Source organism: Chiloscyllium plagiosum, unplaced genomic scaffold, assembly GCF_037043375.1.
Source record: "Chiloscyllium plagiosum isolate Xiang-an unplaced genomic scaffold, Cpla_swu_hap1 HiC_scaffold_24, whole genome shotgun sequence".
Lineage (NCBI taxonomy): Eukaryota > Metazoa > Chordata > Chondrichthyes > Orectolobiformes > Hemiscylliidae > Chiloscyllium > Chiloscyllium plagiosum.
The window spans coordinates 35790449-35816712 of NW_028270162.1; the positions used below are offsets into that span (position 1 = coordinate 35790449).

Consider the following 26264-nt stretch of genomic DNA (forward strand, 5'->3'; position numbering starts at 1 on the left):
ATAATTGTACCAGTCTCCACCACCTCCTCTGGCAGCTCATTCCATACGCGCTCCATCCTCTGCTGAAGAATTTGCCCTTTAGGTGCCTTTTAAATCTTTCCCCTCTCACTCTAAACCTTGCTGTCTAGTTTTGGACTCACCTAACCTGGAAAAAAATACCTCGGATATTCGCACTATTCATGTGCTTCATGACCTTATAAATCTCTGGAAGGTCACTCCTCAGCCTCCAACACTCCAGGTATTCCACCTCTCCCTATAGGTCAAACCCTCCAGTCCTGGCAACATCGTTGTAAATCTTTTCTGCACCCTTTCAGGCTTAACAACATCTTTCCGATAGCAGGGAGACCAGAATTGCACACGTTTTTCCAAAAATGGCCTAATCAATGTTCTGTACAGCAACAACATGACATTCCCAATCCCCATACTCAATGCTCTAACCAAAAAAGAGAAATGTATTAAAAATCATCTTCACTACCCTGTCTACCTGCGACTCTACCTTCTCAAAGAGCTATAAACCTGCATGCCAAGGTCACTTTGCTCAGCAACACTCCCTAAGGCCCAATCATTAAGTGTATAAGTCCCCCCCCCCGCCCCCGCCCATTTCCCTTATCAAAGTGCAACACCTCATACATTAAACTCCGTCTGCCACTCATCAGCCCATCTGATCAAGGTCCTGTTGTACTCTGAGATAGCCTTCACTTTCCATTACAGTATTAATTTTGGTGTCATCCGCAAACTCACTCACTATTCCTCCTACATTCAAATCCCAAGTTATTTATATAAATAACAAAATGTAGTGGACCCAGCACCAATCCTGTGGCTCACCATTAGTCACCAGTCTGAAAAACAGCCTTCCACCACAGCCCTCTGTCTCCTACCTTCAAGCCAATCTTGTATCCAAGTGCATAGCTGCCCTGGGATTCCATGTGATCTAACCTTGCTAATCGGTCTACCTTGAGGAACCTTGTCAAGTGCCTTCCTGAAGTCCATTAATCTTCTTTGTCATTTCTTCAAAAAAATCATGGTGGGACATGATTTCCTACGCACAGAGCAATGGTGACTATTCTTAATGGGTCCTTGCCTTTCCAAATACATGTTAATTCAGTCCCTCAGAATTCCCACCAATAACTTACCCACCATCAATGTCAGGCTCACTGGCATATAGTTCCCTGGCTTTTCCTTACCATTTTTCAAAATAACGGTACCGCATTGGTTTAAATCTTGCTAAGCCATTGAAATTTCCAGGCATTGAGATGCAGTAGTGTCAGTAAGAAGGGTAATCAGTGAATCACATTCAGGTATTCGCATACAGCAAGCCAGAAAGTTAAAATCACTGCAGGTCCTTCGCTTTAATTTTCTGAGCAGTGAAAGAATGACAGAATTGAAGCTAAAATAAAGATGAACAAACTTTTAAAATAAGTTAGAGTATTGTCAGTCTACCTGCAGCACATGCACTGCAGCGGTTCAAGAAGGCAGCTTACCACTGTTAAAGTATAGATTTGAGACGGCTCAGGGAATCTCTTGTGGACTCAACCTGTAAGCCTCCCTTGGTTCGTCACGGAGATCGTATTCTTTGGAAGTCTGGAATAAAAACCTCTTGCAGACAGTTTAGTTTAAATTTAGTCATCCCCATTATTTACCAATGGCATCACTGCTACAACATAACACTGATATCTCTAAACTAAACTAACTCCTAAAAACTCAGGAGTGGAGGATATCGTTCTTCCTTTAAGACCCCTAGTAGGCTACTCTGTCCTATCGTCCCAAACAAGCTTCCTTTATACAAAATTGTGCTGTATAAATACAGTAAACAGATACATTTACTGTATCCATTGCTCCCCATGCGGTCTCCCCTACAGTGGGGAGATGGGACGCCTACGCGCAGAGCGCTTCAGAGAACATCTTTGGGACACCCGCACCAATCAACCCCACCACCCCATGGCCGAATATTGCAACTCACCCTCCCACTCTGCTGAGGATGTGCAGATCCTGGGCCTCCTCCATTGCCACTCTCTTACAACTGACACCTGGAGGAAGAACACCTGATCTTCCTCCCCGGCACCCTTCAACCCCATGGCATCAATGTAGACTTTACCAGTTTCCTCATTTCCCCTCCCTCCACCTTACCCCAGTTCTAACCTTCCAGCTCAGCACTGTCCTCATGACCTGTCCCACCTGTCAATCTTCCTTCCCACCTATCCGCTCCACCCTCCTCTCCAACCAATCACCATCACCCCCACCTCCACTCACCTATTGCACTCTCAGCTACTTTCCCCCAGCCCCACCCCCTCCCATTTATCTCTCCACCACTGAGGCTCATAACCTCATTCCTGATGAAGGGCTTTTGCCTGAAACGTCGATTTTCCTGCTCCTTGGATGCTGCCTGACCTGCTGTGCTTTTCCAGCACCACCCTAATCTTGACTGATCTCCAGCATCTGCAGTACTTAGTTTTGCACTGTTATTAATTTCACAAGGGAATGACTGTGAATGCTATTATTTGGTGTCCTGTTTACACAGATTCACTGATGTTCGGGCAAATGTTCTTAATTTTCTGAGAGCATCCTGTTATCACTTGGTGAGAACAGATTTCTTTATCTTCTCCATAACTTGGATTCCCCCTTTGTGGCCCAACCCTCTCTGCCTGTCTATTTTCTAGTGTGCAGCAAATGTGTTCTATAATTCAACATTACATTTTAGTCTAAATGTTTAAGGACAAGTTTTGAGGCTATAGACTTTCTCACCATCACCTTCACAAGAACAGCTAGAAACGGATATTAAATACAGTCAGGGCACCCACATGCTGTGAATGAAGTTTAAGATGCCCCTTTCCTTTTTTAAAAAAAAATCATAAAAGGGAATTGTAACCATTTGCAAATACGAAATTAGCTTTTGACTGTGTAGTTTAGCTGTATTTATGAAGCTGGTATGCAGTTACATTTAACGAGGTGCACATTTTTCAAAAGTTTTTGTTGTAAGACGAGCAGCATGAGAGTGGAAGTTCCCATAAATTCAATTGCTTTTCAGTGTGGTACCTAAAAGCACACCCCTTTGTGCAATCACTTGCAGCAAATTAAGACCTTGGATATTTCTTGGCCATTGGTGCTTGTTAGGTCTGTGTTCATGTCAGACACCCAAATGACAAAAACAAACTAGGTAAGAAACAAACATTTGTTTCCTATTCACAGATCTGTGTAAAATCATGAGGGGCCTACATAAAATAAGTAGAAGGAAACTGTTGCCATTGGAGAAGTTTTGAGAACAAGGGCGATGTTTAAAAATGAAAGGCGAAAGAACCAGTGGTGACAACGCAAAGCCTTTACTCAGCAAGTGATTAGAATCTGAAATCCGCCACCTGACAGCCTGATGGTAGCAGATTCAATTATGGCTTTGAAAAAGGAATTGGATAAACATATTGATGAACCTCTCATTTAATGTTGATCCCTTAAATGTTATTTTCTTAACATTAAGCTAATGGGGCCGGTAACCTCATTGTGTGTTCTGGGACTCTTTTCAATAATGTTTCCTATGTGACCGATTGCCATCCGTTTCTTCCTCATTTCATACTCCCTCTTTTCTCTATACTTTTTTTCTCTCTTGGTGTTTCTTTTCTTCACTCCTCGCCTCACGACGGACTTGGTAAGGCATCCTCTTGGCCCAGTCTGGCCCATGAAAGTCTCTCGGCCCGGCTTCTCAGCCTGTTGCGGTGATGCCTCCGCCCACTCGCCTGGTGGCCCTTGGTGCTCGCTCGGTCCAGTTGTGGTGGTGTGTCGGCATGCGAGTGTAACTAGGTAAAAACAATGACTGCAGAATGCTGGAAATCAGATTCTGGATTAGTGGTCCTGGAAGAGCACAGCAGTTCAGGCAGCATCCGAGGAGCAGTAAAGTCGACGTTTCAGGCAAAAGCCTGAAAATCAGGAATAAAGGCAGAGAGCCTGAAGCGTGGAGAGATAAGCTAGAGGAGGGTGGGGGTGGAGAAAGTAGCATAGAGTACAATAGGTGAGTGGGGGAGGGGATGAAGGTGATAGGGGGGAGGGTGGAGTGGATAGGTGGAAAAGGAGATAGGCAGGTAGGACAAGTCATGGGGACAATGCTGAGCTGGAAGTTTGGAACTAGGGTGAGGTGGGGGAAGGGGAAATGAGGAAACTGTTGAAGTCCACATTGATGCCCTGGGGTTGAAGTGTTCCGAGGCGGAAGATGAGGCATTCTTCCTCCAGGCGTCTGGTGGTGAGGGAGCGGCGGTGAAGGAGGCCCAGGACCTCCATGTCCTTGGCAGATTGGGAGGGGAAGTTGAAATGTTGGGCCACAGGGCGGTGTGGTTGATTGGTGCGGGTATCCCGGAGATGTTCCCTGAAGCGCTCTGCTAGGAGGCGTCCAGTCTCCCCAATGTAGAGGAGACCGCATCAGGAGCAATGGATACAATAAATGATATTAGTGGATGTACAGGTAAAACTTTGATGGATGCAGAAGGCTCCTTTAGGGCCTTGGGTGGAGGTGAGGGAGGAGGTGTGGGCGCAGGTTTTGCAGTTCCTGCGGTGGCAGGGGAAGGTGCAAGGATGGGAGGGTGGGCTGTAGGGGGGCATGGACCTGACCAGGTAGTCTCAGAGGGAACGGTCTTTGCGGAAGGCGGAAAGGGGTGGGGAGGGAAATATATCCCTGGTGGTGGGATCTTTTTGGAGGTGGCAGAAATGTCGGTGGATGAATTGGTTTATGTGAAGGTTGGTAGGGTGGAAGGTGAGCACCAGAGGCGTTCTGTCCTTGTTACGGTTGGAGGGGTGGGGTCTGAGGGCAGAGGTGCAGGATGTGGACGAGATGCGTTGGAGGGCATCTTTAACTATGTGGGAAGGGAAATTGCGGTCTCTAAAGAAGGAGGCCATCTGGTGTGTTCTGTGGTGGAACTGGTCCTCCTGGGAGCAGATACGGCAGAGGCGGAGGAATTGGGAATACAGGATGGCATTTTTGCAGGAGGTAGGGTGGGAAGAGGTGTAATCCAGGTAGCTGTGGGAGTCGGTGGGTTTGTAAAAAATGTCAGTGTCAAGTCGGTCGTCATTAATGGAGATGGAGAGGTCCAGGAAGGGGAGGGAGATGTGTGACCTGACTGGTCATGTTCTGGAGGCAGCTGCAGCAATGACATTGCGGCCCAACGCGGGAAGAGTAAGCAGTGAGGGAGGTCCCCTGGCATTGTCATTGTCATCGTCATCGAGAACAGGCAGCTGAGGTTTCCCAGAGAGCAAGATAAATGGAGGACTCATCAAATACTGCAAAATTTCTATAATTTCTTTATTTTTCTAGTTTATTTTAAGAAGGGCTTTAATATTAGTTAACACTTTATTTCTTTTTTATTACTTATTATTTGAAGGTAATGCTTAATTTTTAAACTTTATTTCTCTTTCTACTTTGTATCTAAGTTTTTTGTACCCATGTACTTTTGCATCTCAGATGGTGCCATGTGTGTCGATATTATACACTTTTCACTGTACATCTATATTTCTTAACTACACATGACAATAAAATCTAAATCTAAATCTCCTGCATCCTAAATATGATTTGCAGTCCCTCCCCTTATGGCCTCCGCTACGTCCAATTCTCTGATTACAGTTTGTCCCTCCCATGCCCTATACTTATTGGCATTTCCAAGCATTAGAGGTGATTTTATTGAAGCGTTTGATTTTCTTAGGCACTTTTCAGGGTGGATGCAGATAGATTGTTTCCGGTTGTGGGAGAGTCTAGGACCAGAAGGCATAATCTCAGAATAAGTATTGCACATTTAAAACAGATGAGGAGGAATTGGTTCACTGCATTGGTAATGAATCTGTGGAAATCTTTACCACAGAGGGCTATAGAGAATGGGATGTTAATACATTCAAGACTGATATAAATGGTGCCATTGAGATCCAGGAACGGATTCAGCAATCATCTATAAACAAAAAACGAATCAATATTATGTCAATATTTTTTCAGATTTCCAGCTTTTAGTTGAATGCAATTGTAGATTTTTTTTAATAAATAGATTCGAACACGTTAAGACACTCCTCTTGAGCAGTTAGGATTTCAATGTGTTTGATATATCTTTTTCAACTTCCCAGCATTTAAAACATCAAATGTTCATGTTTTCGACAAAACGAAACCACTTCAAAAGTTTGTGCAATTGTTGCTTTCTATTGTAGTTGAAGTGGGCAAGGCGCAAAAGATCTCTGATTTTCCCAGACGAAAATAAAGAACTGATAAAAAAAAATTAGCTGTGGAGATGCCGGGGATTGAACCCGGGGCCTCATACATGCAAAGCATGCGCTCTACCACTGAGCTACATCCCCTACAGTTGTTGGAAGCTTAGTAATACTCCATTACATTCCTGACAGAGTGTGGAACGCCTTGTTTCTATTGTCTCTGATCCTGGTCATGTTTGTTACACTGTGGCTCGAGACATGGCTGTAGCAATTCTGCTCACCACCAACTGAATACATTATTGTTACATTCCCGGGAACCAAAGACTGACTGCGCATTGCCTTTGAGCCCATCAAATGAAAAACAATCCTCCTCCCTTCCCAATGAGTAGAAATTTAAATCGGAGGTTGGGGGCCGGGGCATGAAAATGTTTTCTGTCTTTTCCTCCCAGTCGATGTGAGTGAGCACTGCCCCTATGAGTGAATAAAGGCGAGGTCAATGACCTCCAATAAGATCAACATTTGGGCTCCACAACGAACGGGGGAATACTGTGAGTTAATTTATATGCTGGCAACTCCAAGCGAAAGAAGAAATGTTAGAAAATAAGAAGAAAGAAGGCGGAAAAAAAGAGTAATAAACAGCTCCTCCCCGTCGGGGAATTGAACCCCGGTCTCCCGCGTGACAGGCGGGGATACTAACCACTATACTAACGAGGACTGGATATACTAGCACCGTCTGTAAGCTGCCCTGTGACAGTCAGACATAGTTACAAACAGTAAAATTAGAGAATAGGCGATACATAATGACCAAGCTTGGATGGTGACACAGTTATCAGGAAGATTAAATTTCATTTGCCATTGTTCAGCTGTTTATATCAGTTAGCTACCAAGTTCATCTCTCAAACATTGATGTAGGAATGTTGCTGATGCTCCAACCATATTAATTTACTTCCAAAGCATATTTAACCATATTAATTTACCTCCAAAGCAATATTTGACAGATTGTGATGCAGATGTTTCCAAGCATGCAATCTGTCAGAATTCCAGCATATAATCCTTCTGGATCAAATTATCTTTGAAAAGCCATATTTGCTGTTGAACGCAGAGGATGATGAATATATGCCATAATATAACATTATTTGCTTCTGCCCAGTTTGTTGCAAACAATAAATGATGAATCTAGCAGTGATTCGGCATTACTGTGGAAGCTGGCTGCATTGCGAGGTCCATTATTCTTTCTGCATTAGTCTTACGTTATTAGGAATTAATGCCAAGCAGGAGGATGCAGTCTATTTTTTCCATATTTGCTGATGATACAAAAATAAATGGGAGGGCATGTTGTGATGACGATATAAGAAATCTGCAAGGGGATACAGATAGATTGAGTGAGTGGGTAGAAATGCGGCAAATGAAATTTAATGTCGGGAAGTGTGAGGTCTTAAAAGGAAAGTGTGAGAAAAAGGAATCAAAAGGCAGATTTTTAATTTAAATGATACACTCCAAAAAGATGCAACGTAGAAGGATTTAGGTGCAGGGACACAAGAAGTTAGCATACAGCAGCAACAAATAATTAGGAAGGCAAAGAGATTTGTCTGGAGGTTGAAGTTTTTAAAATTAAATTATGGGATATGAGTTTCACTGGCCGGGCCAGCATTTATTGCCCTTCCCTCATTGTCCTTGAGAAGGTGTTGGTGAGCTGTCTCTTGAACCGCTGCAGTCCTTATGCTATCGGTAGATCCATAGTGTTGTGAGGGAGGAAGTTCCAGGATTTTGATCCGGTGATGCTGATTTGATTTCATTTATTATTGTCATACATACTGAGATATCATTAAAAGTATTGATTTAGTGCTAACTAGACAAATCATACCTCACCTAAGTACATCAAGGTAATAAAACGGAATGCAGAATATATTGTTGGAGCTACAGAGAAGGTGCAGAGAAAGATCAATTCTAATATACGAATACTGAAGGAGTAAATTCACTTAAATTTAAAAATGGGAAAGTTGTTACAACTGTACAAGGGTTGTTGAGACTACACCTGGAGTACTGTGTACAGTTCTGGACCCTGTATTTAAGAAAAAACATACTGGCATTGGAGGCAGTCCGAAAGAGATTCCCTAGACTGATCTCTGGGATGAAGGGGCTGACTTATCAAACTAACTAAACAGGTCATGCCTTTATTTATTAGAAGAATGAGGAATGATATTATTGAAATATACAAGATTCTGAAAGGGCTTGACAGGGTAATGAGTGGTTGGCAATAGTTAAAAATCACACAACACCAGGTTATAGGCCAACAGGTTTAATTGGAAACAAACTAGCTTTCGGAGCGCTGCTCCTTCATCAGGTGGTTGTGAAGTACACAATTGTAAGACACAGAATTTATAGCAAGAATTTACAGTGTGATGGAACTGAAATTATACATTGAAAAATATCTTGATTGCCTGTTGAGTCTTTCATCTGTTCGAATACCATGATAGTTTTACTTCTTTCATGTGTAAATCACAAAACATTTTTTTAAAAGTTGCATTCAGGTTAACTGTAACAATTGGTGTTAGCTAGACAATATGTTGAAGGTGTTAGCCCCCTGTGGTCTCTGTCTATGCCATGATGTTTAGATTGATTCTAATCTAAAAAGTGAGATAACCGAGTTTTACATGAATTCATGCAGTTTTTGAGCAAAGTACAATGTAACTCTGTAAGTACAAATTCACCCCACAAAATATATGTATATGTGTGCATGTGGGTCTTTGTGTATGTGTGTGTCTGTCTGTCTGTCTGGGTTGGGGGGTTGTGAGTGTGAGAGAGAGTGCATATGTGTGTGCATGTGAGTGTAGAGTGTCTTAAGTCTGTGAGGGGGTGCATGTGTGAGTGTGGGAGTATGTGTGTCTGGGGTGGGGGTTGTGCGTGTCTGTGAGAGAGAATATATATGTGTGTGCGTGAGTGTAGAGTGGTCTAAGTCTCTGAGAGGATGCATGTGTGAGTGTCTGTAAGGGTGTGGGTGAGTGTCTGTATATATGTGTGTGTGTGTTTATAGTGCAATGGTCACCTGCAGTGTGACATGAACCCAAGGTTCCGGTTGAGGCCCTCCCTATGGGTATGGAACTTAGCTATCAGCCTTTGCTCAGCCACTTTTCGCTGCTGCCTGTCCCGAAGTCCACCTTGGAGGATGGTCACCAGAAGGTCCGAGTTTGAATGTCCTGGACCACTGAAGTGTTCCCCAACTGGGAGGGAACACTCCTGTCTGTTGATTATGGTGCGGTGCCCATTCATCCGTTGTCGTAGCCTTTGCTCGGTTTCCCCAATGTACCATGCCTCAGGGCATCCTTACAACTTTTAAAAAAATGTTTTGTGATTTACATATGAAAGAAGTGAAACTATCATGGTATTCGAACAGATGAAAGACTCAACAGACATCAAGGTATTTGTCAATGTATAATTTCAGTTACATGACATTGTAAATTTTTGCTATAAATTCTGTGCCTTAAAATTGTGTACTCCACAACCACCTGATGGAGTGGCGCTCCGAAAGCTAGTGTGCTTCCAATTAAACCTGTTGGACTATAACCTGGTGTTGTGTGATTTTCAACTTTGTACACCCCAGTCCAACACTGGCATCTCCAAACCAGTTGGAATATGTTATCTATTTTCTCACAGTACTTGGCCTTTATATATTACCATGCCATATGATCTGGGATGGACATGATGGAGAATCTTTCCATCTATTCACATCAAGATCTTAAACTCATAAGCTAGTTATCCTGGTTCAAGTTGGGGTGACTTGGTAATCATGTCCTTCTACCATTTTCTACGTGAAACCTTCTTCCAAACCTGAAGCTGTTGGTCAAGTAAACAGGTACCTAGAACTTTAGTACATAGATTTATCACAGCTATCTGAAAATCTTGGCATATCACTTTACTTTTGATGATCATGGATTTAGTCATTGGTAAAATAGTAATTGAGTACTGCTGAACAAACCTGCACTCGTGAGGAACACTCACAAAATGTGAATAAGGTTTATAATATATTTCACTAATTTGGAACTCTAATGTAGATGTAGACAAGTTTTTATTTTGATTTGTGAAGGGGTCTTGATTTTTTTTTAAAAGATGTCAGAAATTATTTTTTAAACAGTGAGTTCAAACATCAATTCCAACAGAGCTTATAATTTAATGCAAACTACCTGGGAAGTTCTTAGTAATATTTCATTAAGTTAAATTTTATGACCTACAGAGAAACAGATGGTCAGCAGCCACAATGTTCAGAAGCTCAGATTCATACCAGCAGGACCGAGAATTTTGGAAATTTCCAGGCTGTGTGTATATATAAATTGCATATATTATAAAGCCATACACAAATAGAATACTTTTTTTTCCTTTTCTATAATAAATTTATGTTCCTTTATTAAAAATACATTGACAGCCTTGTGTGACTACATTCAGTAGCTGACCACTAAGATATCCAAATTGTGGATACTGAAATGCACACTTGAGAACATTTTGAGAGATTGAAAAATACGTTGGTGACCCTTTTTATCAGATGGAATTTTTGTGGTGATCACAGACAGGAAATGTTTTAGCTGCAAAACTTGAGACATATGGGGATAAAATGTTAAAAGAAACCAGGACACCTTTATCTTACATGCAGATATCTTCTGTTTAACTTCTATTTTGATAGGATCAAACCTAATAGAATAGACTAAATCACAGAACTGATTGGCTTATATTGATTTGATATTTGTTTCTGTTGAAAACAAGATTATATTTCCTTGCTATCACCTGAGAATTGGAGATTAAACACTTTCAGGATAGGAATCTCATGTGGGCATCTCTAGTGCAGCATTTAGGTAATTTAAATGTACATATCATCTTGCTTGAAAAACACTTGCTGAATCTGTACCAATCTATGTTTCATGACTTTCCTGCTAATGCTGTTTTGAATCAGGAGTCCAAATCCAGTTTAAGCTTTTCCTGAATACGAATGCTGCACTTATAGAAAGACTGTATGCTGGGCTAGACACCATGTTTGAGATGTAACAATGCATCTCTTTCAAAGCTGTCAACAGCATCAAAGAGTTTGGAAGAAGATAAGGTCATGGATAAGCTTGGGTTTGAGGTATGCAATTGTTGGTATTTTCAAAAGGAAGATGGTGGTTTAGTGATACTGGCACTGGACGAGTAACCCAAAGGTCTAGCTAATGGCCTGGGGATCTGGATTAAAATCCTGCCGTAAAGAAACTTGAATTCAATAAAAATCATGAAATAAAAGTCTAAAGATAATCAGAAATGGAGAATTTTATTATTTGTAACCAGGAAGCTCATTCCTTCCCAAATCAAATAAACATTTACACAGAATGCAGTTAAAGTTTGTCAAAGTATAAATTGCACGACAAAGGTTTATCAGATAAATAAGGACCTTAATTTTCCATGCTATTTATATCAGTTGTAACTTTACAAAACAATGATATCAATTAGGAGAAAGTGAGGACTGCAGATGCTGGAGATCAGAGCTGAAAATGTGTTGCTTGAAAAGCGCAGCAGGTCAGAAAGCATCCAAGGAGCAGGAGAATCGACGTTTCGGGCATGAGCCCTTCTTCAGGAATGATATCAATTAGTCAAACATTACTTGCACTTTAAGAACTCAGGCATTAGGTCTTGTCAATTGTTTTGCAGTTTAAGAGAAAAGTTACATTCAAAACTGTACCATCAGTTTGCCTTGCATTGAGAACTAACTGCAAGACTAGAGTTACTGATTGCCATCATTAAAATTCCATAGCTTTTCTTCAGATACTCTACCTTCCAGTTTCAAGTTTGTGTTGCATTTCAGCTGTGTCTATATTGACTATTACCTATTTGCACAAAGACATTTATGACCTAAATTTGATATTATCCACATGCCTTCAGTTGGCAAACAGGAAACCTGACAGAGGAGGCCTGTAAGTTGCTTTAATTCACCAAATATTACACAAGTTGTCATCCCTTTTATAAGCTCAGATACCACAAGTAAATATGCCATACATTCTGATGGTAGGCTCACATGATTTTTTTTTTAGTTTTAAAAAGCAACCTCCTGGTGATGATCAGTACTGGTAGGATATGAAAACCTTCCAGTTGGAATGGGTGACTTCACACGACCATTTTATCTTTCAAACTTTGTTTCTCATTCATCTGTAAGCTAGGCAATAAAACTACATACACCTTCTCAACATCCTCCCTTCTACATTACAGGTACCCTTACCTCTTTTCCTATTTGAGAGTTGGTCCCTCGAAGTAACCTACTTCTATTCCAGAAATGAACGGGCAACCACTTGACATCTAATCTACAGCAAATAACTGGACAAATCATTGTAGCTTGAAAATAAAATGAGAATCAGGCAAACTAGAGATATGTATGCCCAGCTTTAGTGTGTCTATCCCATTAACAAAGCTATTTTTAGTAGCTGCAGTTTATGGCTGCAAAGGGAATTTTAAAGCTAATGAAGTAACTTTGATTTAAAACATAATTGGTTTCAAAGTTAAAAGTTACATGCCTGCTTTTGAAAATCAGTTGTGTACCAAGACAATTTCTTAAAAATAGAATAATCTGAACTGGGACAAATGATTACATTTAAAAACATGGGAAATTACTTTAAAAATTACATTAAATAATGGAACATTCATGACAGATGTAATAGTATTTCCTTAAATGGTGCCATTGTAATTTGAAACTAAATAAGTTATCAGGATGTGTATTCTTAGATTACTGATTAGACATTTCACTGTCTTTCAGTGACTTAGTTCAGAATTACTGCAATTTAAAATGTAATAAGAATTCAGACAACTTGTACTACAGGAGTGAAATTATAAAGCAAAATTTAATTATGTAGTGAATCTTTGAGTAGTTCTTTGGCAATATATAAGTGAAATGACAGGATTCATCATCTGTTATAATGTTGAATAATTAAATATATGACACAATGTCATTCTGGAAGGTGCACTGTGCAGGTAGAGATGAAATAAGTTTTGCTTCTGTTGCTGTTCTCATTTTAGATGCAAAAAAAAACAAGTAGCACTTGAGTAACCTCAGCCAGCAGAAATGAATAGCTGCGGGATTTAAACCCATATCTGTTGAATTGCGAAACAGATTAACAGGTGTAGCAAAGTCTTAATTCTTGATGAAATTCAAACACAAAGACTGATAAGAAACTAATTACTTATGTTTATATTTTTCTAAGTACAAATATTATAATCAAGCCCATCTCAGCTAAATCAAGTTATTTACATTCTCAACAATATTATTAATACTTCAAGAAACTGAACTTTTCCAAAATAATTTTCTAACTCAAATACAAGGCACAAATGGAATCACACATCAAGAGTCCATTTAATAAACTGACATCTAGCTACTGTTTTTCTTACAATGTAACAATTGAGCAGATAAATTATTTGAAGTTCTTTTACACAAAGGGATCATTGCAAAAGTTATCACAACAAGTTGAAGGATTGTTGTGTAAAGTTTGTAGTCTCACTTTTTCTTTTGTTGTTTCACTCTGTAGTCAGCCAGAGCAGCTTTGATCGCATCTTCAGCAAGCACTGAAACAAAAGAGCAATTACATTATTAAAATTAACTACACATTTGCTTATTCAAATCCCAGAAAGAAAAGGACATTTCCCCTCAATTGAACCTCCTTTGAGCCAACTCCAATGCAGCTTTTGTGAAGGAAAACAGACTCCGAACTATACAGGTCATAACAGGTTATGTAAATGTAGAAAGGTCAGATCTCAGCCAGTGACTCAGTCTCATCAAATCCAGACTATTGCCTCACCAATCTCCCAAAATTGCCACAATAGCTCCCTTGTGGATCAAAACTCTAACTCAGCCTTGAACAACTGAAATGACAACTTCCACTGCTTTCTAGGGAGTGAATTCCATAGAATAACAATTTTCAAATTTTTCTTATTCTTATGTTGATTCTAGTCTCCCCACATCAGGAGGCAAACTCTAAATATCCAAACTTAGAATGTCCTGAGGAGACTTTACATTTGAAGAAGGTTACTTATCATTCTTATAACTTTAATGTGTACAGGCCCAATCGTTCTACATAAAAAAAGAAGACTTCTGAACCATGCCCAACAGTAATTTTAATTAAAACTGGTACCAAAAATACAACTCCAGATGTGATATCAACAAAGTCTTGTTCAACTGCAGTAAAACTTGCCAATTTTTACATTCCACTTCCTTTGCATTAAGACCAACATTCCATTTGCGTGCCTCATCACATCTTGTATCTGCAGACTAACTGATTCCTATACTTAGATACCTATATCCTCTGTATCACAATTAAGCAACCTTGAAATAGATGAGAAAGGAAACTAACTGCACTGAAAGGACAGGCGAGAACATGCAAAGTCCTGGACTGGTCCTTAAATCTACAGGCTTCTAAATCAGAAGCGCATGTGCTCCATTTAAAATCAAATTAAGTCTGCACAGTGAGGCTGCAAAAAGAATCATAAAACAGGATACGCAAACTTGACCGACATCTTGTAATTTAAGCATTTGCTAAAACAAACTTTTTTTTAAAAAAGATACAGACAAATCACCTTCATAAATGTGTTTGAGCAGCTTTCTGCCAACTTTAAGTGCATTAATCCCTCTCAAATAGTGATACATCAAGGTGGTAAATTAAACACTCATTTGCTAATGTTGCAAAGAGTAGCTTCTAGGCTGTTTAATAACATCCCTCTGTTGTATTATTGCTTCTAGTTTGCTGAAATGTTTCAATGCTGTTTTCATTGAAAAAAACTCTATTCTTGCAACATCTTCCACTTATATCAATAGCTTCCAGGTATAGCCCAAGGATATTCTGTCTCATCTCCCTGCTGTTAATGACAATGCCAATTACATTTTTAAGATTCAGGCAAATATCATGTCTAATTGAGCACTTTGATTAAATTTAACAAAAAAGGGAAACTGTGCTCCTTCACGAGGCTGTTACTCATTTAGTCTAATGTTATATGCGTTTCACAGAGATTATAACTACTAGTGTACAACTTACATCTCATACTGCATTGTCAATTAATGCATGACAAAAAGTCTCAATTTCATAAATTATCTAGCTTGGGATTGAATTATCACATCTCCATGATTGCTCTGATGTTTGTCTAGATGCAAGGCATCAACTTGTGGATGCACCAGACTTTCTGAAGCACAATATGTTAAGGACCAAAACTACCTTCCAAATTTTCCTACTCCCCTCATGCCACCATGTCTTCCTGGTTTCTGAAACAGTCATTTAAAAATACTGAGAAAAATAGTAAAATACATTTTGCCTAATACTTTCACTATCCACCTTATACAGTTATTTTAAATGTAAAAAAAGGTTTCAAGCAGCTTAGTACAGTTCAGAAAAAAAATGACATTGAGCCAAAGGATAAGGAGAGAGACACTAAGTATGAAAACATTATGTTCAGATTTCCGTTAAACATCCTCTGTTCTACGACTAGTGACAGAAACTTCAAGTCAAGTTGCCCTGCTCAGGAATCTCAAAGACAAGCCATTAATGATATTAAGTTAATGAGTTGCACCTGCATATCCATAAAATAAACCCAAACTTACTTGAACAATGCAGTTTGACTGGAGGGAGACATAGCTCCTTAGCAATGTCTGTGTTCTTAATCGTCAAAGCTTCATCGACCTGCAAATGAATGACTGTCAATGACTCTTTCTTCAAACTAAGCATGTAAGGCTGAGGCACAAAAAATACTTTCACAGGATGCAGTATAAACAGGTGCAATATTTTGATGAGATTTTATTATGTGGCTTTATTGAACATTCCAACAGTACATCAGTACACGGCAAGATCTGCACTCATATCTGAATTAAACAATACATTTTCCACAAACAAAAATGAGAGCAAATTGAATGTATATCTGTAAGCCATTACTATACAAATCAAATATCTTCCCTCTACTTTCAGTTTTAATTTGTGTTTTGGCACCATCTTATCTTTAAATGGTCCAATAACAATTCCTGTTCTTATGTAATGGTAAAAGATTAAATGGGACTACCTTTCTGGACATTAATGTAATATTAAAGGCTTAAACTGCACTAACTGAACATTCTGGAAGTGGATGGGGATGGTATTCATGCAGGAATACGGATGACGCCCAACCCATTTACACAGTCATTTGCTACTACTCGCCTACTATTATGAAATTAAACTATCATTCAGCCCCTTCCATTCATACTTTCATGGCCATCCCCCAGCCAATCAGGTTTGCTTGCATGATCATCCGACACGGAAGCATATCACACCTACATGGTCTGGGGAAGTAGCGGAGCCAGAATAATTTGCAGAGCCGCTCTGAAGCTAGGACATTCCACACCAACATAGTCTTGGGAAATCACTGAATCAGGAAATAGTCTGCTTAACAATGCCCCAGGATTAGGGCATTTATATTATCTCAGAGGATGATCTCATCCTCTAATGTACCTGGGGTAACAGGTGGCTATTTTTAGGGGGGGGGGTGGCCAGAGTATCTGTCAGCATTACGAATTGACCTATATAAAGGGGATGTGTTTTCTTTGTTCAGGGTCTCTCTTCTGAATCGACTTCACACACCTATGGAGACTGCCAGAGGGGTCACCCAGCTTGTACAAGCTTTAATAAAAAAAAACGTTACCTGTTTGCAGAAGTTGGTGTGTAGAACCTAACACATATCGCCATCTATGACTGACAAGCATTTTTTTTGACTGCCATGAAAGAAAGAAATATCTTGTGTCCAGCACATTTTACAAAAATCTAAGCATACAACGGACTAGTCAAGCTAATGTTGTTCAGACAAGTTCAAGAAATAGTCATTTCTTGGGTAGTTACCAACTGATTGAGGTTGGCACTTAATTTTAATCAGTATTTTAATACTGAAATGGATTATTCTGGTTCCTTCTGTATATTTCCATGGAATTACCTCAGAGAAGATGAATATCCTTACCGTTTTCCCTTTCACCCACTCTGTAGCCAGTGAGCTGGATGCAATTGCTGATCCGCAGCCAAATGTTTTAAATCTCGCATCAATAATTTTCCCATTTTCATCCACCTCAATCTATAGAAGAAAAAGTCAAAATGCAAGCAAGTTTTAACAATTATAATCTTTATCACAAAATTGAAATCATTTGAATATTTACCAGGCAGAAAATTGTAACAGAATCCAAACTGAGACTTCCAGATGACTGAAGAGAAAGAGCAGCCACACACATACATGCAGTTTCCAGAGGACAATGCAACAGGCTGGTCATATCCTCAAAAGAGGGAAGTTAACATTTGTTCTCAATGTGATCCCAGTCTTTCAGGAAAAATTGGTTTGAAATATTACACGTAGCGTAATTAGGAAATGGCTAATATTAAAAATACTGGAGAACTTCAGTTCAATCAACAAGATGAAACAGAATTGAAGCTATCGAAGAAATCACTGCCTGATTGTTTTCATTGAATATTTTAACAAACATGAATGGAGGCTTATGCCCGAAACGTCGATTCTCCTGCTCCTTGGATGCTGTCTGACTTGCTGTGCTTTTCCAGCACCACACTTTTGACTCTGAACTCCAGCATCTGCAGTCCTCAGTAGTTTATTACGAGTGTAACTCTGACTACAGAAAAGCAAACCTTCTGAATCATACGACAGCACTAAATGTAGAAAAATATTTAACTTTATAGCAATACCCTTTTCTGAAGGCATGGCGATGGGGCTAGAACGTGACCCTCCATTCACATTTATTTGGCTCATGAACATAATGCTCAAAACACAGGGAAGTGGAATGACAAATTTGCAACGAGCTGCCACCCCAGTGTGAAGGCAAGTGTTACCTTTCTTCATTTCACTATGGAGATGTATATATAGTCCGTCCATGAGTCATAAGCTCTCTCTATATCCACAAAACTGTGGCAACATACATTCCACACTTGGCTCCAAGCACACTCACTTCAACCCCATCACTGTCATTGGTAGCACACACTCTGGCTGTTACTGAGATCTTAGCACTCTCAAAGAGCACAGGAGTCAAGATGGGAAAGTAGGCTTCAGATGCTACAAGGAACAGCCTCACAATAGTGTACATTTGTTCAGGCTGGTAGAGTCTAAGACTGTACAAAATAAAGACATGTGCCCTATCAATTTCACAGGCATCTCCAAATTCCAAACTCAGTGGTATAATGGCCTAGGGCAAGGCTTAGGGAAGGCTGAGGAAGCAGGCCAGGGCAGAGAGGGTGGGAGGGAACTAGTGAATGAGTGAGGGAGTATGTATTTGCATATAGATGCAAGAGAATGAGAATCCTCAAGAGGGAGCTGCATACATGCATAAGCTTCTTCTCCCTTCAGCCAAACACCTAGTCACAAAGACTAGGAGGAAGAAATACCAAGCTTAAAAGGCAACCCACTTTCGACCCCTGCTTCGTGAATTCTACTGACATCAGCTCAATATGTGGCAGAAGCAAACACAAGGTCAGTTTCAGTTAAACTGAAATTCTTAAATCTGCCTCCATTTGAGGCAATCAGGAATTGGGGCCTAGTCTAGCTCTGCCTCAGGTTCAGTTATTTCCTTCTGCTGCTTGGTGGTACTTTCCTGAAGAAGGGCTTATGCCCGAAACATCGATTCTCCTGTTCCTTGGATGCTGCCTGACCTGGTGCGCTTTTCCAGCAACACATTTTTCAGCTCTGATCTCCAGCATCTGCAGTCCTGACTTTCTCCTAGGTACTTAAAAATAGACTTGTTTGTTTTTTTGTTTAAATTATGCTTAAATAGTGATTCCTTTTTTTTGAAAAGGTGTTGAGTGCTGTGCCAAACCACGCATTTTGAAAATATGCATTGGGTTCTTGAATGAGAAAAGAATTAAAATCTACTTGCTCACATGAAAAGGTTGGACAACCCTGAACTCTGGTGCTCACTCCTGTAAATATCCTGGCAGCTACAACTCAAGTGTCAATCTGCAAAATCCACAAATACCAGTAGCAAATTACCCACACCATTTGGCTACAGAGCAACCAGCATATAGGTTATTTTATATCTCCTGTGACAATAGCACAAGTTTCCATTAATTGAAGCTGTTATTGGACATTAGCATGGAAAACTGCCATCCCCCTGAAATACTTCTAAGAAACCCTGTTAAGTCGAGAACCTGTTAAACGTCTGCATGGTTTCTCGTGTGGTATTGCTATTCAATTTTCTGTCTATGTCTCCTCACTTGAATGCACAATTGCTTGGATTGCTGTATAGGCATGTATTATCTGCCTACAGGTTTAAAGAAATTGCTGTGTTTAAATGTAGCCTCATCTCTGGATCACTGATCAAATGTTGAGCTCTAATTTTCGTTCATCTAACCCTGTGGCACTGGAGCCAACTGTTGAGCTGAGAACAGCTCACTCATCCAAGAGCTCACTGAATGTTGACCCATATCTTTTATTTTAACAATTGTCATACTGAGAAGCAAGCTGACCAACTGAACCATTAAATGCACCCCGTTAACTGTGCTAAGTAACAACTTCTTAAAAAGGGGTGCATATGTTGGTTTAATTGGCAAAGCTATGTTTAAATGGATCCATGCATTTAACAACTGTACCTGTAGTTTCATGACATCACCACAAGCTGGTGCACCAACCAGGCCTGTTCCAACATTTTTTGCATTCTTATCCAAGGATCCAACATTTCTGGGATTCTCATAGTGGTCCACCACCTGCAAGATTAAAGAAATCCAATAGTGCAAGTCATGACGACTCAATAGAAGTCTAGCTTCTGAATGAGAAACTGAGTGTTTAAGTTACAGTTTGAGCATTAAAAATAAAGTTTAAAGTCCAGTTCAGGACTGATGGAATGTCGTGCTATCAGAACTGTTGTCATTTGCAAGGGAAGGTACAGTCTGCCCTATCAGGTGGATGGAAAACATTCCACAACATTGGATAGATTCAACTCTGGAGACAATCAACATAGAGAGATTATGTGGTCATGAGACCAGGCAATGAACAGGAAATGATGTAGGCAATGCAGTACTGATTTGTATACTGTAAATCAAACTGCCACAGACAGCTATGTGGTCATGAGACCACATAGCTGTCTGTGGCAGTTTGATTTACAGTATACAAATCAGTACTGCATTGCCTACATCATAACACTGACTAGTCATTAAAAGTACTTCAATGCAAGGTTTGTGAAGGTTTATAGCTCAGGTTGAGGCTTAAGATGTAGGTTTGCTCGCTGAGCTGTAGGTTTGATATCCAGACATTTCATTACCTGGCTAGGTAATATCATCAGTGGCGACATCCAAGTGAAGCGAAACTGTTGTCTCCCGCTTTCTATTTATGTTTGTCCTGGATGGTGTTCCTGGGGTTTGTGGTGATGTCATTTCCTGTTCATTTTCTGAGGGGTTGACAGATGGTATCTAGATCTATGCATTTGTTTATGCTATGGGGTTGGAGTGCCAGGCCTTGAGGAATTCTCTGGCTTGTCTTTGCTTCGGCTGTCCCAGGATAGATGTGTTGTCCCAGTCGAAATTGTGTTTTTTTTTTCATCCGTGTGTAGGGCTACGAGGGAGAGAGGGTCGTGTCTTTTTGTGGCTAGCTGGTGTTAGTGTATGCTAGTGGCTAACTTTCTTCCTGTTTGTCCTATGTAGTATTTGTGGCAGTCCTTGCATGGAATTTTGTAGATAACGTTGATTTTGTCCATGGGTTGTACTGGGTCTTTTAAGTTTGTTAGTTTTTGTTCGAGTGTGTTGGTGGGTTTGTGTGCTACTAGGATTCCGAGGGGTCTTAGTAGTCTGGCTGTCATTTCTGAAACTTCTTTGATGTATGGTAAGATAGTTAGGGTTTCTGGCTGTATTTGATTAGATTAGATTAGATTACTTACAGTTTGGAAACAGGCCCTTCGGCCCAACAAGTCCACACCGCCCCGCCGAAGCGCAACCCACCCAGACCCATTCACCTACATTTAACCCTTCACCTAACACTACGGCAATTTAGCATGGCCAATTCACCTGACCTGCACATCTTTGGACTGTGGGAGGAAACCGGAGCACCCGGAGGAAACCCACGCAGACACGGGGAGAACGTGCAAACTCCACACAGTCAGTCGCCTGAGGCGGGAATTGAACCCGGGTCTCTGGCGCTGTGAGGCAGCAGTGCTAACCACTGTGCCACCGGTCTGGTTGTCGTGGTTTGTTCTGGAGGAATCTGCAGACTGTATTTTTTGAGTATCCGTTCTTCTTGAAAACATTGTATAGGTGGTTCTCCTCTGTTTTCCAGGACAAACATATAAATAGAAAGCAGGAGACAACAGCTTCGCTTCACTTGGAGGTCACCACTGATGAGTAGTAAACAACACTTTATAAATTCAATTACTACGCCCTCTCCTCCTATCATGCTTCCATCTGGCCCTTGACCTCATTGCTAACCATCAGGCTGCTTCTCTTCTACACCCCCCACAAATACTGTCCCTGACCACACCTTCTCCGAAGATCTATCCATATTACTACTTCCCATCTCATCATCTGCCAACCCTGCCGAACATGCTTAAATCATCTTCCCAAAAATTCTAATTGGGCTGCTTTAGCAGATCCACCATTTCAGTCCCCTCCCTGTCCCACATATTTCTTTCTATTTTCCTCTTGCTCACCTTTCTTATATACACACACTAGTTTTCTGATACTTTACACTGTTTCCTTTTTTGGCCCTAACTGCCTTCCCTTCATGACTAACGTGCAATTCCTCAATCCCTATCTTCCTTTCATTTTACTAGGTTCAGCTGACTTTTTCCTTTCCTTGACTTCTATTCCCATTTTTGGGGACAAGGTGTCCACCAATATCCACTCCAAATCCACCATCTCTGACAGTTACCTTGACTACATTCCTGACTGTGCTACAAGGACTACATTCCATCCTCTCAGCTTTTCTATCTCAACCATTGAGATGGTTGTCTTTGAAATGCCCGTTTTCTCCAACCACAATACCAAACATCTTTTTCTTTCCTACTACTGTTCCTCAGAGACACCCTGATCTCCTTTACTTCTGACACTTCCTCACCTCTATGGCACATTTCCACAGAATTGCAGATTGCATACTGCCTATTACTTGACCTCCTCACTGTTCAAGGGGAATCAGTAGTTTGCTTGCACAGGTCATTCTGTTATAGCACGTTTTGTTAATGCAAATTCACTATAACATGATTGATGTATTGGGGTCACTTTCTAAAGCACAAACTTTTAAAGTGTATATTGGTTATTATGCAATTCCGGCCCAATTAGTTTAAATGGCACTGCTATTATGCAAATAACCTGGTGTGGTGTGATTTTTAACTTTGCTTCAAGAAGCATTCCTTCGTTAGGCACCATTGCACCCTCCTTCGCACACCCTCTTACTGCAGCCACAACGTTCTCCTGTCGTTAAAAACGGTTAAGAAATGTTGGAAACGCTCAAATCAAACACTATGTGTAAGATCACCCGCTTCACCAGGCGGTGCTGATATCAGGCCAACAGCCTCCAATCTACTCTCCATACATTTGCATCACTCCTCTGGCCCACCCCGATTTCGGCAGCAAGGAACCTCGGGGGTCGCACTATCAGTAGGCGTAGGCCCTCAAAACCCCGCTCCTGCCAGTCCCAAAGCCCGATTACCTTCTTGTGATAAGCGGCGACAAGTGGTGCCCGAGCCCTCAGCACAAGCCGCGACAGAGAGCACGGAACCATGACCGCCGCCATTGCCACCGAAACCAGACTGCGTCACACCACCTCCCCACCCCCAACTACATCACAAACTGACGTCACCAGCAGTGGACCCGCCTCATGCTGTTACGTAAGACTGGCCACACCCCCTAGCCTGCTTGGGTTGTATTTGTCGACTGAACATGCGCGTCGGAGGAGACAGAGGGCTGCAAATGCTGGAGAACATGCGCGACACCGCATAAACACGCCCACACGTTGTGACCGAAAAGACCTGCAACGCCTCTTACGTCGGGCAGTCTGGCCACGCCTCCTTGCGCGGTTGCGTTGCCAACGGAAAAGTGCTCAACGTGGTAAACAAAACGTCGACGCTCTCAGTGCCCTTACCAAGATGGTGACAATAATACCCCGCTGTCGTCATCTTCAATCGTCCGTTTCATTAAAGCCCACAAGTCGCGTGTTTATGATGTATATATTACGCCCAATTATCCCATATTCACCCGAAAATATCTGTTTTAGACAGTCCCGCTCTAATGTGTGGGATTGTACTTCAGTTTGAAGCTTTGATTAAAATAAGGAATTGTTCTACAAGAGGAAGTTGTGTTTCTCGGGATGTGGAATGTTTCATTTGATCGGGCGACTTGGCCTTCCCCGCACTGCTTCGCATGATGGCGACTATCGGGAGGCGACGGTCGAGTGAGGCCGAGGAATTGGAGGTTGGAAGTGGGGGTGACTCGGAGGAGGAAATGGAAGACTCTTCAGAAGATGAGCAAGAAAACGAGGCGGAAATTCAGCGGTTGGAAGAGCAGGTGCGACGTGATGTCGGGCGGGAGAGAGCCCGCGGGATTTAAAACTGTAGCCCAACCTCTCCTGATCCCCCTCACCCCAATCCCACCGCCTACTCCACCCCCCCCCCCCCCGTGCCCTCACCCCAATCTCCCTGACACCTCCACTTCCCTGCCCCCTCGCCCCAATCCACCATGCCCCTCAATCCCCCGCACCCTCGCCCCAAAACTCTCTGCCCGCCTGAACTGCTCACCTTACAGAAAGACACAAAACAAAACACTTCTTGTTGATTGATGAAGTGTAACAAACATCTCAAGCTCCCCTCAAGAGTCACTTGAAAACCACTTGGTCAGTTTTTTTACAGAGAGAAAATATAGTCTTCTGATGGGGAATAATAAAGTAGCTTTATGCTGACTTATATGAATGGCCCATTTTCTAGTTATGTACATATGATCAAGTCATGACCAATAAAATCAAAATGATTTGAAGCATATGCCTTGACTCACATTAAATCTCACTGGCAGTCAGTGACTAGTGGGATCAATGTTTGGACCTGGCTATTTGCAATACACATAATCGATTTAGATAAGGGAATTAAATGTAATATCTCCAAGTTTGTAGATGACACAAAGCCAAGTTGGCAGGGGAGGAGGTGATGCATGGTGAGCTGTAAGGAGGATGCGGGGATGCCTATTTGGACATGTTGAATGAGTGAGCAAATGCTTGCCAGATGGAGTGTAATGTGGATAAAGGTGTGATTATCCACTTTGGTAACAAAAGCAAGAAGGCTGATAATTATCTAAATGGTGTGCTTGTAGAGAGTCAGTGAATGTAAGTGTGCAGGTGTAGCAGTAAAGAAAAACAGGTGGCCTTCATAGTGAGAAGATCCAAGTGCAGAAGCAGGGATGTCTTGTTGCAAATGTACAGGGCCTTGATGTGACCGCATTTGGAGTATTGTGTGCAGTTTTAATCTCCTTACCTGAGGAATGATGTTCTGGCTATGGAGATTGTGCAGCAAAAGTTTCTGAGAACAGCAGGACTGATGTATGAAAAGATTGGCTCAATTAGGACTATCTTCACTGAAGTTTACAAGCATGAGGTGGTAATCTTCTAACAGGACTGTGCAGACTACATGCAGGAAGATTGTTTCCAATAAGAGGAATACAGAACCAGAGGTCATGGTTTAAGAATATGAGATAGGCCATTAAGGACGGAAATGAGAAATGTCTTCACCTAGCCGAGTGATCTGTGGAATTATCTGCCAATGAAAGCAGTTAAAGGTAAGACATAAAATGTTTTCAAGAAGGAATTAGGCATTGTTCTTGGGGCTAAAGGATCAAAAGGTTTGTAGAGAAAGTGCGAACAGGATAATGAGTAGGATGATCAGCCATGATTATATTGAAAAGCAGAGCAGGCTTGAAAGACCGAATGGCCTACTCATACTCCTGTTTTCAATGTTTGTCAAGACCCTCTGATCGCTGCTAAACTTTAAATAGTCTTGATCGGGACTAAAGACACATCTCAAGAATTTGGGACACTTTAATTCCAAAATATCTGCTGCTTATCCTTTTCGGTGCTATTGTGAAAGATTTGAGTGCCAGAAGTGTGATGAACCAGTCTAATGAGGTGATATTTAAGTCAACCCTATTGCAAGCAAATTTCACCAGAGCATGAGATCTCTGAGCTCATACATATGAAAGTTTAAAAAAGACTGACAGGATTCACCTTCATTGTCTAAAGTGAGAGCATTTGTTTGAAAATTGTTGCATTTCAGGGATATATAAGAAGTGTTTAGCTCTGGAAGGTTTATAGTTTGCCAGTTATATTCTCATGTCAACAACTTTCACAGCAGTTTCAGTATGTAAACTGAGTGAGACACAAGTGAATAGTATCGTAATTCTTTATGTTGTATCCCATTTATGATATGGAAGTGCCAGTGTTGGACTGGGGTGGGCAGGGTTAAAAATCCCTGTTAAAAATCACACGACACCAGGTTATAATCCAAATAAACCTGTTGGACTATAACTTGGTGTTGTGCGATTTTTAACTGTATCCCATATACGTACTGGTAGTACTTTGTTCCACTTGGGCTACCAGGTCCAATTATGGCAAATACCACAATTTGACTGAAATACTTTATGTAAGATGAAGTACTGAAATTTGATTTATTCTAAATAGTTTTTTCAATAAGAAGCAGAAAGACACAGGCAAGTCAGTCACTTACCTCTGATTTGATCCTATGGTTACCGAGACTTAGTGCCCTCAGAGCAATAAGTCTACAATTTCATGGAAGAATGTACTGTGGTTTTCATGGTAGAGTGGTCCTGTGCAGCAATGTAAAATAATGTATAATCTGACATGAAGGAAGGGGTACTTTTAAAAACCGTTCATCTGTTTAAAGCATTTTATTTCTGATTTATGGTTTTATGCTTGTTGTGCCATTGGCCAGGAAGCTTTGTGTTTTCACTTTGTAGCATTAACACAGTTGTCATGATTTGCCAAAGACTGAATAGGCACCTATTTTTATCTGATGTGTATGATAAGTTAAAAAGTGAGAAGCAGACTTATTTATAACTAACTGGCTATTAAAAAGTTAAATAAAATAATAGATTTTAAGTAGTCCTAGTAACACTGGC

General features: G+C 40.9%; 2 protein-coding genes and 2 non-coding genes across 4 annotated transcripts in view; 1 reads left to right on the plus strand and 3 right to left on the minus strand.

The window, feature by feature from the left end:
- Nucleotides 1–6240: 6240 nt before the first annotated feature.
- On the minus strand, nucleotides 6241–6312 carry trnaa-ugc (transfer RNA alanine (anticodon UGC)). The gene has a single exon. It is a non-coding gene; the product is annotated as a tRNA-Ala (tRNA).
- Nucleotides 6313–6807: 495 nt separating this feature from the next.
- Nucleotides 6808–6879, minus strand: trnad-guc (transfer RNA aspartic acid (anticodon GUC)). Its single transcript has one exon. It is a non-coding gene; the product is annotated as a tRNA-Asp (tRNA).
- Nucleotides 6880–11439: 4560 nt separating this feature from the next.
- Nucleotides 11440–22942, minus strand: iscua (iron-sulfur cluster assembly enzyme a). Its single transcript, XM_043715813.2, has 5 exons — nucleotides 22798–22942; nucleotides 19755–19868; nucleotides 17134–17244; nucleotides 15758–15836; nucleotides 11440–13734 (listed from the first exon to the last, which is right to left on the minus strand). The coding sequence occupies exons 1-5, from the start codon at nucleotides 22879–22881 to the stop codon at nucleotides 13667–13669; spliced, it is 456 nt and encodes a 151-aa protein (XP_043571748.1). The 5' UTR covers nucleotides 22882–22942; the 3' UTR covers nucleotides 11440–13666.
- Nucleotides 22943–23333: 391 nt separating this feature from the next.
- sart3 (spliceosome associated factor 3, U4/U6 recycling protein) overlaps nucleotides 23334–26264 on the plus strand; it is a 33442-nt gene continuing 30511 nt past the window's right edge. Inside the window, exon 1 of the mRNA XM_043715811.2 lies at nucleotides 23334–23651. Coding sequence (XP_043571746.2) covers nucleotides 23508–23651 — 144 coding nt within the window. The 5' untranslated portion in view covers nucleotides 23334–23507. The remainder of the gene's footprint in view (nucleotides 23652–26264) is intronic.

Coding starts and splice junctions, on each gene's coding strand:
- iscua (XM_043715813.2), bottom strand. CDS start 22,881: ATGGCGGCGGTCATGGTTCCGTGCTCTCTGTCGCGGCTTGTGCTGAGG. Junction 19,869..22,797: donor TCGCCGCTTATCACAAGAAG/GTAATCGGGCTT, acceptor TTAATCTTGCAG/GTGGTGGACCACTATGAGAA. Junction 13,735..15,757: donor AGTCAAACTGCATTGTTCAA/GTAAGTTTGGGT, acceptor CTTTTGTTTCAG/TGCTTGCTGAAGATGCGATC.